Source organism: Taudactylus pleione, unplaced genomic scaffold (genome assembly GCF_031769625.1).
Source record: "Taudactylus pleione unplaced genomic scaffold, aTauple2 ptg000120l, whole genome shotgun sequence".
Lineage (NCBI taxonomy): Eukaryota > Metazoa > Chordata > Amphibia > Anura > Myobatrachidae > Taudactylus > Taudactylus pleione.
Genome location: NW_028284522.1, coordinates 12541173 through 12553396, shown reverse-complemented (window position 1 = coordinate 12553396; position 12224 = coordinate 12541173). Strand labels below are relative to the sequence as shown.

Here is a 12224-nt window from a genome sequence, read left to right as displayed (position 1 = left end):
GGAGGACATGTATTGCTTGTTGGAGAGCTTTGAATACTGCCCAAAGTTCCAGGATGTTGATTGGAAGCGTAGATTCTGCTGGCGTCCACCTTCCCTGGAAGAAGTGCAGACCCGTCACTGCTCCCCAGCCTCAGAGACTGGCGTCCGTTGTCAGAAGAACCCAGTCCGCAATCCAAAAGGGGCGCCCCCTGTTCAGGTGAGCAGTCTGCAACCACCAGGCCAGAGACAGACGTACCTCCGGAGAAAGCACCATTGTCTGTGTCTTTATCTGATGGGGCAACCCATTCCATATGGAGAGAATCAACTTCTGCAGAGGTCTGGAGTGAAACTGGGCATACTCCACCATGTCGAACATTGACACCATGGATCCCAGTAACCTCATCGCCGAGTGAATAGACACCCGGGGACTCTGCAGGCAACTGTGTACTTTTGCCTGCACTGTAGAGAACTTTTCCTCCATCACAAAGATCCTCTACTGTTGGGAGTCCAACAGGGCTTCGAGATGGAGCATCCTCTGTGAGGGAAGCAGGGAGGACTTCTTCCAGTTTTTCAGCCAGCCGTGAGTCTGCAACACAGAGACGTTCAGTTGCAGATGGCACTGAAGTATCTCTGGAGCCCCTGCCAACAATAGGAGCTCGACCAGATAGGGCAACAAGTGTACCCCCCGCATCCGCAGGTGGGCTGCCATAACTGCCATGACATTGGTAAACACTCGAGGCGCCATGGCCAGAACAAAGGGCAGTGCCGAAACTGGAAATGCCGGTCGACCACTGCAAACCTGAGGAAACGCTGGTGTGCTAAGACAATGGGGATATGCAGGTAGGCATCCTGAATATCTAGCGACACCATAAAATCCCCAGGCTCCATCACCAAAATGATGGAATGCAGAGTCTCCATCCTGAACCGAGGAACCCTCATGGAGTTGTTGAGGGATTTGAGGTTGAGGATGGGCCAGTAAAACCCATTGGGTTTCAGTACCAGAAAGAGATTGGAGTAATACCTCTGGAACAATGGAACCGGCACTATAACTCCAGCCTGGAGCATAGAATGTAACACTTTCTGGAATTCCAGGGCCTTGTCTTGATCTGACTGAAGGCCCGTGGTGAAAAACCGGCTGGGAGGACTCCGCCAGAAGGAGAGGGCGTACCCCCGAGAGACCACTTCTCTTACCTAAGTGTCTGTGGTGGTCATACACCAGCACTGGGAGAACTGAAGAAGCCGGCCTCCCCCCAAGGAGAGGCCCGTCCAGTCAGGCTGAAGGCTTATCGTCCGACTTGGGAGTAGGACGTCTTGTACTCCAAGCCTGCTTCTTTGGCTAGGCAGATTTCTTGGCCCCTGACTGTCTCGGAAAGGACTGTACTTCGGACTTACCCTTGGCCCTATTGGGCCGAAAGAATGAAGAACCCGACCCTGATGGGACTGTAGCCGATGGCAGATACGCAGACTTAGCTGCTGCCAGAGTGGCCACAATTTTGTCCAGATCAGGGCCAAACAGGACCTGTCCATTAAAAGGCAAGCATTCCAATCCTTTTTTTGAATCTGAGGAGATGCTGGAAGTGGGGAGACCTATATCCATTGCTGCCTCATTAATGTACGTGGCTGAGTCGCTGAGATTGCCACTAACTCCACCTGTTCAGCTGAAGATTCAGTGTCCAGAGATGCCTCAAAGCTATCAGTCCAGCGCTCCATGGCTCTGGCCACCCAGCATACAGGGATTTTAGGCATATTTCCACCTTGCGATCCATAGCATCCTTTAAGGAGGACATGGGCAATGTAGCACTCCTCACTAGGCGTGTGACATGAGAATCCACCTGAGGGGTTTCCCACTTGGAAAAAAAAAATTATCTGCAAAAGGGTATGCAAAGGCCAAGCATTTTTGAGGCTTCCACGCCTCCTCTAAATGATCCATCAACTGACCAGATAGAGGAAATACAGTGGCATCACCCTTAATATCCTTAAAGGCGTCATCTTTGGATTTGGCCACGGGGGGGGATCCTCATCCTCAATAACCAAGGGCGCACGGACTGCCCATATAAGGCCAGGTATATAGACTTTGACTCCGCCTCCTTGGTACAAAGGGGCTCTTGGTCTGAAAAGTCAAAAATCTTACCATCATCAGACGTGACTTCATCCTCATCAAACTGAACCGTCTGAGACACTAAAGGCCGCTTAGGAGGCCGTAATGAGGACTCCCCCTGTAAAACGTCCCTCAGGTGTTGTATTGAATTGGACAATGAATTCACCCACGCAGGCTCCTGCGAGACCTGGGGGGGCAAAAGCAGGAGACACTGGGGTACCATCAACTGCCTGGGGAACCCCTGCATGGGTGAAGAGACTACAGACTGCTGCGATAACACCATTTGGGGAAACGCAGGGGGCATCGCCAGCTGGCCCACAAGGGTTGTAAGTGCCTTAGCAAAACAAGCCCAGGGCGTTTCCTGCACAGGCGCAGTGACAGAAATCGGTCGTGATAAGATAACATGCCCTACATAATCCCTCAGTGTTCCCATCACCCTCCGCTAATGGTACATTACATGTGGTACACTTTAGCAGAAGAGGCAAGTCACGTTCACTCTCAGACATGAGTGTATGTGACTCCCCTCACAGAAAATACTTTAACTGTGAGACAATGAACACCCTGCAACACCGCACTGCAAGGGCTTTAGCAGAGGAAGAACATGGATAGTAAAATGGCTGACAGTCAGTAGTGAAAGTACAGGCAGACAGCGCTAGCATTAAGTTACATACATTGCAGAAATAAATCCCTGCACTACCAGCACTATGCTCAACTACACAGACACAGAGCCTGGTAGGAAACAGTGCTGCATACTCTGACCTTATCGGAGGAGAGGTATGCGGGGGACCCGGGGCGCAATGTCACCGGTATCAAGCGTCCAGCAAGGTTTGCACACTTCCACAGAAAATGGCCGCTGAGGAGCTGAGGGCCCGGGGGAGGAGCGCTGACGCAGCCAGCTATGGAGAGGCACTGGCTGTGAGACAGGGAAGGCGCGCTCCCCTGGCATGCAATTAACCCCTGGGATGCTGGAGCTTTATCGCTCTGCTGCAGCCCGCTGTCCCTGGTGGTCTAGTAGAAGAGCAGGTTAATACCTGGCTCCACACGCAGCCTGTCTCCAGTGAGCCCCTTGCCTGGGGACCTAGGACTGTATCGGCTACCTGACCCCCTTGAATTCGACCATGGTCCAGATAATCCGGGGGTCACTGTTATGCCCCCAGACACCCACCAGCATCCCTGGATCAGTACCGGTGTTCTGATCCAGCGGGGTGGAGGAGCGACAGCATAGACGTCAGTACTGACTGTCTATGCTGTACAGCTCTTGTTGCAGCAACGTTGTTTAAAGAACTTCAGGGGCTAACAGCCCCCCTCTAAAAATGGTGACCCAACTCAGAGCCAGGCACCTACGAAACTGATTTGCCTTGGCTCAGGGGCAGGGTATAGGAGAGGGACCCCAGTGCATCCTGAGAGGCTGAAAACACTTAACTCTGTGGTGCCCGATGACTACCGCCATCGCCTATACCCCAAGGTATCCTGTGGATACCCTATGGACCCTGATGTAGAAAACTGGCTTTTTTTTTCTCCCCAAGGTAGGGGACATGCAGCATATTGCAGCAGCACACAGCCTACCCTACTGTGGCACCTCCTTTTCCCCATCAATATGTGCTGCCCTAAGTGGTGACAACCAGGAAATGCACAAAAGGGAACTGATAAGTCTTCAGTTCTTCACTAATATACAGGTCATTATGTAAGGACAGATAAATATGCACAATATGCAGTCCTTTTGTAGGGAAACATGAGACATCACAGCGTAAGAGCTTAGGAGAAGCAAGTGAGAATGGAGAGTGGTCTGAGGTGGCAGCGGAGGAAAATCAGGAAGAGGTGGTGTTGTATAAAGATAAGAGTGGGATTATGGTACAGCATAAGTAGCTCTTAAATCCCAAACAGCAGGTATTAATAATGTTGTGACTTTTCTGCTATTGTGGAACTGCAAGCTCCAGCAAGTCTCCCAGGAACAGATGTAAGGAATAGCTTTTGTGTCTGCATCTACAAGAGATCAGTATAAATTGTATTTTATATATCAGCAGAATCTGTCATCATTGCTTTTTGCGTTTATGAATTGAATAAAATGTTTCCTTCATTATTAATATCGCAGACACTGTTTTAGTAATACCCTCAATGGGAGCTGGAATAAATTTACGGAACCAATGGGGCGGTGACCTGACCAATTTTGGAAACACTGGTATAACCCATGTAGAACATTGTGTTCTAATAATCTTGTAAACGGATTGTCTTATAAAAATAAAAAAAATAAAAAAAACATCTTAGATCTTAGACTACAAAACGCGGTTTGTCTTTAAACCTATCTGGCTATGCTTCTGTTTTTCTGTGTCAACTGTAACCAGTCATTTTGCCCTGCAGCATTTGAGTATAGTCCAGCATTGCAGCTGTTACAAGGGATTTTAAGAAATAAATGAGTGTCATACATTGTAACCAAGATTATCTTTTTAATATCAACATATTATATTAAACAGAAAAAGGAGGGGGATTTAACCCCCTATTGTACCTCAGCACACTGAATAATACCTGCAACAATATATGAAGACTATATGGTCATAGAAATTCAGAGATATTAGTTGCATGCATTTGCAAATACATGGGAGGCTGCTGGGCCACGTCACGGGGTGAGCGTTTGGGCGTAGGGCCCCCGGGACTGGTCTGGCTGGGCCTCCTCAGGGCATCACCACTTAATACACATAGTTGCTTTTCACATCACCTTTTATGTTTATTATTCATGTATTTTTTCACATATATTTTAACCTCTCATTCCACACTTAATGATTACTCACACACAGCTATACTTTACACTGCACTGTCACTCTTTTTCCATTTTCGTGTGATGCCCTGGGGGGGTCCTGGGCTGGACGTTTTTTGGGGTGCACTGCGCCCCGGACGTGAACCCCTTAGTGTTAGGGACTGCTGGTAACAGAGAAGCCGTGACGTGGCCCAGCAGCCTCCCATGTATTTGCAAATGCATGCAACTAATATCTCTGAATTTCTATGACCATATAGTCTTCATATATTGTTGCAGGTATTATTCAGTGTGCTGAGGTACAATAGGGGGTTAAATCCCCCTCCTTTTTCTACTTAGCCTGACCCCTCCCTTTCACGCACCTGATTAGTACTGCTAGATTGATTGAGCAGCTGCCATTTTTGTTCGTATATTATATTAAACACAAATAAAACTTAAATAGATGTTCTAAATTGTAATAGTAGCAGTTGATTTAGGATACATTATCCCCAAAACTACTGTAGTAACCAGATGAAGTGTACCTATGACTAGGTGAGGGAAAGCATTCTAGCTGAAGCAGTGCATCCACTATACAATTTTCTGTCAGATATCTGTCCAATCTGGCTGGTTGGAATGAAAACCTGGTAATGTATGGGAGCAAATGACAGTCGTCCATTTGCTCACAAACACTGGAAAATAGCCAAAATAGGTTGTTCAGACAAATTGGTTAAAAACACACAAATATAACCAATTTGATCACTTTCTTTGTCCTTTTTTCAGTGTTTAAAACCATATGATCGACTATCATTTGCTCCCATACATTACCAGGTTTTCATTCCAACCAGCCAGATTGGACAGATATCTGACAGAAAATTGTATAGTGGATGCCCAGCTTTAGAGGTAGACAACGTGAGGCACTCCAACTGCTGTGGAACTACACATTCCAGTAGACCATTCCCTTCCACAGTTTTTGCATGCTTTAACAGCAAAACGGTCAGGGGATGCTGGAATGTGTAGTTCCACATGTTGCCTACACCTGTTGAAGTTCATGGTTCATCCACAAAAGTGTTTCCAAATAGTGCCCAACAAGAAAATCACCAAAGAACTTAAAACAGAGAAACTGCTATGACTGCAGCGAAGAATAGTCATTCAGACCCCTATGAGGATTTTTGTGGTTTTTACGTCTAAAACTGGGTACAGACGCCTTTATAAGCCACAAACTTCAATCTTGAACTGTTAAACTCACACAATAAATTGCCTTCATGCCAAAGAAATCTACAGCTATAAGTATCCCATTAGTATTTAACGTCCAGTGAACACACAATAAAAGGTCAAAAGGATCATTATTCCACTGGACTTCCAAGGTCTACAACTCTTGGAACCAGTCGATCTTCTAGGCCAGGGGTGCTCAACATGCAGCCCTCCATCTGTTGTGGAACTACACATGCTTGAATGCGCTGCCACAGTTTTAGCATATCCTAATAGCAAAGCTGTGGTAGGGCATGCTGGGATGTGTAGTTCCACAATAGCTGAAGCTGCCTTCGTCCATTTGAATTTTGGAAATATCTTTTTAACATAGGTCTACTTGCACCTAGTGATCCAGATTTAGAGGATTTCCTTGGTCTCAGACATTAGTGTTCCCGCCGCACCCTGCTCGATTTAAAAGAGGCAGAATGCGCCCTGCCCTTTTGGCGGCAGCCCGCTAAAACATAGCAGGTGCCACCCCACCCACTGGCTGCAGTGTCCCACGGGTGGGATAAACAGCTGTGCAGCAATCGGTGAATAGATGCCATGCGCACGGCATCTATTCACATATAGAGGAGAGCTTGGTGACAGCCCAGCATTTTCGTAAGTGCCGGGCACGCCCCCAAGAGTGATGAATTGGGGGGGCCAGTCTTAAAAACAGTCCCCCTTTTCCCAGGCGCACGTGATACTAGGTCCGGCGCCGGACCTAGAGTGAACACTAGATATATTTCCCTGGTGCAGGAAACTCAGGTCATAAAAATTGCAATACTCCAAAAATAAGTGGGCTAGCCATTACCCACTTTCAACATTACATAGCTTCCCAACAGTTATCACACTGGTTCCAACAAAATGATGGTCAGACACCAGAATTTAATGCCATTTATGACAACAACAAATTCTAGTTATGATTGGGACAGGATGTGTACCAAAAGAGCACTCCATAATCACCATCTGGGGCAAGCAAAGATGATATAGAATAGGGCCAGAGCTTTACATCTGCCAGGTGAGACCTGTGGATAAATAGTAACCTTCTCTATGCCAATTATCTGGAGCAGCTATTACTTTGGTTTAGTTCTATTTGGATGAGGTTCTTACGATAGAAGTCTGCTGACCTCCACACTACTTTATTACCTACTTCTCACTCAGACATGTTATTTCCCAAAAAAGATGTGCACGCCCTGCTCTTCATTTAGATTAGGTACATTCATCTGTAATCAGTTACCCTGGGGAAAACACAGGCCCCATAGATAACATGGATCTCCCTCCAGTCTCCAAGACAGACTGTTACATATCCTATACATAGCTTACCCCTATGCTGACACAATTAGGCCATTTTAGCCATGCCATAGACCAGAGCTGCCCTGCTACAGAGCCACTCTGTACCATATGCTCTGGGAATGTCCTTAATGTATTACTTGAAAGAAAAAGCAACCTACTACTTTTTTAAATTATGCTAATTATCACCCAAACAAACTTTTTATCAACCATTGTACAGTTTATCTTGCCAAAGTTCTGGGACTGTCCATGACATACTGTACATCCCAAATTTTATGCTCATCTTATATAGCGTTCCCGCTAGGCTGTTTCAGCGGGGCGCCACGTCCTGCCCTATTTCTGAAGGGCAGAAAGCACCCTGCCCTCCAGCGTGGCGCCTGCTGAAATAGCCTGCTTGTTCTGTCTCCACCTGAGGGTCGCAGTGGTCAAAACGGCGGCTCAGCGGTCACCGCCGGTGAATGAATGCCAGGAGCATGCCCCCAACATCCATTCAGTAACCGCAGCGCTTGGGGGCTGCCCGGTATGTCCGTAAGTGCCGGGCACTCCTCCAGTAGTAACGAAAAGGGGACGCATCAAAGACACGCCCCCTTTCCTGCAGCGCAGAAGTGCCCTATCTCTAGGTCAGGCGCCCTGCCTGCTGCCGGACCTAGAGTGAACACTATTATATATAACATTCATTGGTCTGTGTGTTTGTCTGGATATGCATTTGGACACCCCTGCACAGATTCGGATGAAACCAAATTGAGATGGTCCAGTTTGATCCTGGCCAGGTATTAGGGGGGTTAGGGTCCCAGTCAGACCTCCCGTTTGTGTACGCTGGGCAGAACTTTGACCCAAAGACTGTTCTGAGCCTTCCACTGGATGGATTTAGATGCAAACTTCACAGAACACATACTAGGGGGCTGAGGTCCCAGTCAGAACTCCCATTGGTGTATTCTGGGTAGAAACCCACGGGGAGCCTGTTCTCGACTTTCCACTGGATGGATTTGGATGAAAACTTTGCAGATGGGTGCCAATTGATCTGGGATGCCTAATTGAGTGGTTGGGGTCCTGGTCGGACCTCTCGGAGTGCGCAGGGCAGAAATTTTACCCAGGGAGCCACAGTTTTACTGTTTGGGCATGCTAAAACTGTGGCAGGGCATGCAATGGGATGTGTAGTTCCACAGCAGCTGGAGTGACACGTTGCCTACCCTTGCAATATGCTACAGGAAGTCTGGTGTACCCTAATAATTAAACATTATTTGTTTTTTGATCATTTAACAACTGGAACGTTTTTTTTATTAATGTCTTTTTTTAAACCCCTGAGCTGAGTCTATTTTACATTTTCTAGGTTGGTGACATTCAAACATTAATGTCTGCCATATATCTGTGCAGTACCCACACAAATCCTATTTCAGGGGTAGGCAGTGTGGCATGCCAACTGCTGTAGAGCTACACATCCCAACATGCTCTACTTCTGTTTTGCTGTTCAATCCTGCCAAAACCGTGCAAGGCATGCTGGAATGTGTAGTTCCCACCACCTGCCTACCACTGTCCTATCTTATGATATTGTCATTTCCAAGAGATACCATTGGATTTGGGAAGGAAGGGGAGTCGTATGCTTTTCATAAAAAAGAAGACAAAAAAGAAGTTTGGAAAATGTTCATTTAAAATGGACTTGCCACATCTTATGCTATACCTAGAGCCACATCTTATGCTATACCTAGAGGTCTAAATAAATAGGAGTTAAAATAAAAAAATATATATTTTTTTTAGAGTAGTAGCTATAATGCCCACTTACAAGTGCTCACAGGCAATGTAGCTACTAATGCTGGGCATACACTCTACAATTATCTGTCAGATATCTGTCCAAACTGGCTGGTTGGAATGAAAATCTGGTAATGTATGGAAGCCAATGACAATCAACCATTTGCTCACAAACACTGAAACACAGACAAAAATTGTAATCCAGACAAATTGGTTAAATCAAATTAATTTAACCAATCATTTTTGCGAATTTTAAGACCATATGGTCAATTGTTATTGGCTCCCATACATTACCAGATTTTCATTCCAACCAGCCAGATTGGACAGATAATTGTAGAGTGTATGCTCAGCATAAGGATATCACTTTGCCTGTGGAAGCCCATGGTGAAGATAGACACACATCTGTACTCAACAGGTAATATCCACTTAGCTGCATCCATATATGAAAAGGGTGTCATTATGTGTAGGAGCCAGGACCGGCAATGTCAAGACTCTTTTGGAGCATCCCCCCACTTAAGAGTTGGGACTACTTCAACTTGCATTTTGCTCTGTCACAATGACATCCCATGTATACCAATTTTGTAAAGTTCTACAATGTTATTATTAGCTAACTATTACCTTTATTTAGGCTGAAAGGGAGAATATATACACCCTAATTTTAAGGTTATGCTTTCATTTAAAGTTGTTCTGCTGGCTTTGTCTCTTTTCTCTTCGGTTTTGGCATTTTGAACAAAAAAAGTCCTTGTTGAGTGCTAATTAGTTAGAGACATTACTTATGACAGACAAAAATACATTAAGATTTTTGCTTTCCAGTGTTGTTGATTAAAACTGCATTAGCCATAGGGTTTTGATAAGAAAAAAAAATAAAATTCTAGCTTTTATTTTCACTATGAATTCATAAAAATTAGCTGTTAACCTACAAATATAACAAACATGATGTAGATTTTAAGGAACAGTTAATTATTTAAAACCACAGAAAGTACTGGCAGGACAGTTACATTTAAAGGTTTTTTTTTCCCCTTTCATTTTACATGATAAACAATAAGTACCACTTAATGATCACTAGATTTCTATTTCTCCAGAACCACTAAGACAGTATTAAGTGATCTGCACTTCTTACCGGAGTCATTTTGTTATGTCCTCATACTGGTGACTGATGTCACGCAATGAACAGAGCATTTGTAGCAATCTTACAGCTCCCTACCAGCTTGACTACAGATTATCCTGCCGTTTAGGCCCACATAAACACTTCCTATTTACTAGTGCCCCCCCCCCCCCCCCACACATTAAAGGGCCAGCCCCCTTTAGGCTATTTGTTCAGGACCAGAATACCTCATATTACCCACCAATGTCTTAGAAGGTGATCCCCTAGATCATATTTAGAGGTGGAAAATTATAGGAAATTTGCAGTTTTTACTATCAAGAGGCCAAAAACTAAACGGTGAATAATTTTGAGTTTAAAGCTGCCATTCCCCTCCACCCCCGAATCTGTACCCGTACTAATGACAAGAATGCACAATGCCAGTGACATGTATCAGAAACTTCAGGAAATCCATGCCATAGGAGAACAGAGATAATCCTTTCAAACATCCTTCCCATATCTGTCACTCTCCTCTCGGAGCCCTCCTCCTACCGGGCACCGTCTGCGCAGGGCAGGCACTACCCCCGGGCACCGTCTGCACAGGGCAGGCACTACCCCCGGGCACCGTCTGCGCAGGGCAGGCACTACCCCCGGGCACCGTCTGCGCAGGGCAGGCACTACCCCCGGGCACCGTCTGCGCAGGGCAGGCACTACCCCCGGGCACCGTCTGCGCAGGGCAGGCACTACCCCCGGGCACCGTCTGCGCAGGGCAGGCACTACCCCCGGGCACCGTCTGCGCAGGGCAGGCACTACCCCCGGGCACCGTCTGCGCAGGGCAGGCACTACCCCCGGGCACCGTCTGCGCAGGGCAGGCACTACCCCCGGGCACCGTCTGCGCAGGGCAGGCACTACCCCCGGGCACCATCTGCGCAGGGCAGGCACTACCCCTGAGCTCACAGGTGGACATCACAGCCCCTTATATTGACATCTGGTGAGAAGAAACAAAGTGACCCAAAAACACAGAACAAAGAATCAGCCCTCTCCCGTACAGTCATTATTAGTGGCCCTAGGAGATATGGCCCCATGCCCACAGCCCTTTCACCCCCTCTGTGTTGTATCTCTCTGTCACCTCCAGTGTTTACTGCCAGGACCTGGGCCCCCACCTCCTATACCCCGCCTCCCTGAGTGACCCCAGTCCCTCTCCGCCCGCCAGCCTCTGCCTTACCGGGAAGGCCCGGATCCGCATCTTGGTGTCCTTCCGGCTGCCGGTCACTTTGCTGAGATTCGACATTTCGGCGGCTAGTCGTCCTGCCTCGGCCCCGGGGCCCCTCCTTGTCTCCCCCCGGCGTGCGTCGGTATGAGGAGGCCCCGGGCCCGGCCTGTCAGCAATCTTGGCGCTCCTCCGGCGTCCTCTCTCCGCCTGCCCCCTCCTCGCTGCTGGGCTGGGTGTGTGCGGCGCTCTGTACTGGCGCTCGTCTGCTCGGGTTGACTAGACCCCTCCGCGATGGCGGCCAGGCTGCATCCCTCAGTCAGCGAGCTCGGCCGGTGGGAGGAGCGCGGAAGCTGGGCGGCACTCGCGAGACTTCACACTTCCACTCCCCCCCCCCACCTCCCAGCAGCGCCCTCCACACTGTAACATGGAGCCGTTAGAGGTGACTGGAGGGGGCGTCGTGTTGTGGTGGCAGCTTCTGCTGGAATCCAACGTAGAAGTTCATTGGCTAAACTTGGCACCATCGTGACAACAGCCACAGGCCCCGCCCCCTATTCACGCCCCCTGTCACAGCTCCAGCCTCTCTGTGTAGCTCCATGCTGCTGACAGCCGTGCGTCTCGATCTTCAACATCTTTATTAGTAAGCGTGGAAGACAGCAAAACGTACAGCTGCTGCTGATGTCGCCAGATGAGTAGTGACTAGTGTGTGAGGCGGCCGCGGCAGCAGCCGCTGTCAGTCACACATAGCAGTCACTTGTGCTCTCTCTGTCACTGTGTGTGTCAGGCGGGGAGGGCAGAGCCTCTCCTCGATCACAGCAGACACTAATAATCACATAGTTCAGCTTTGATGCGGCACATACAC

The 12224-nt window shown here is 47.8% G+C and overlaps 1 protein-coding gene across 1 annotated transcript in view; it reads right to left on the bottom strand.

Moving 5' to 3' along the window:
* Positions 1-11768, bottom strand: part of CUL3 (cullin 3) — a 113026-nt gene extending 101258 nt beyond the window's left edge. Inside the window, exon 1 of the mRNA XM_088472067.1 lies at positions 11378-11768. Within this exon, the coding sequence (XP_088328193.1) occupies positions 11378-11443 (66 nt within the window). The 5' untranslated portion in view covers positions 11444-11768. The remainder of the gene's footprint in view (positions 1-11377) is intronic.
* Positions 11769-12224: the final 456 nt, after the last annotated feature.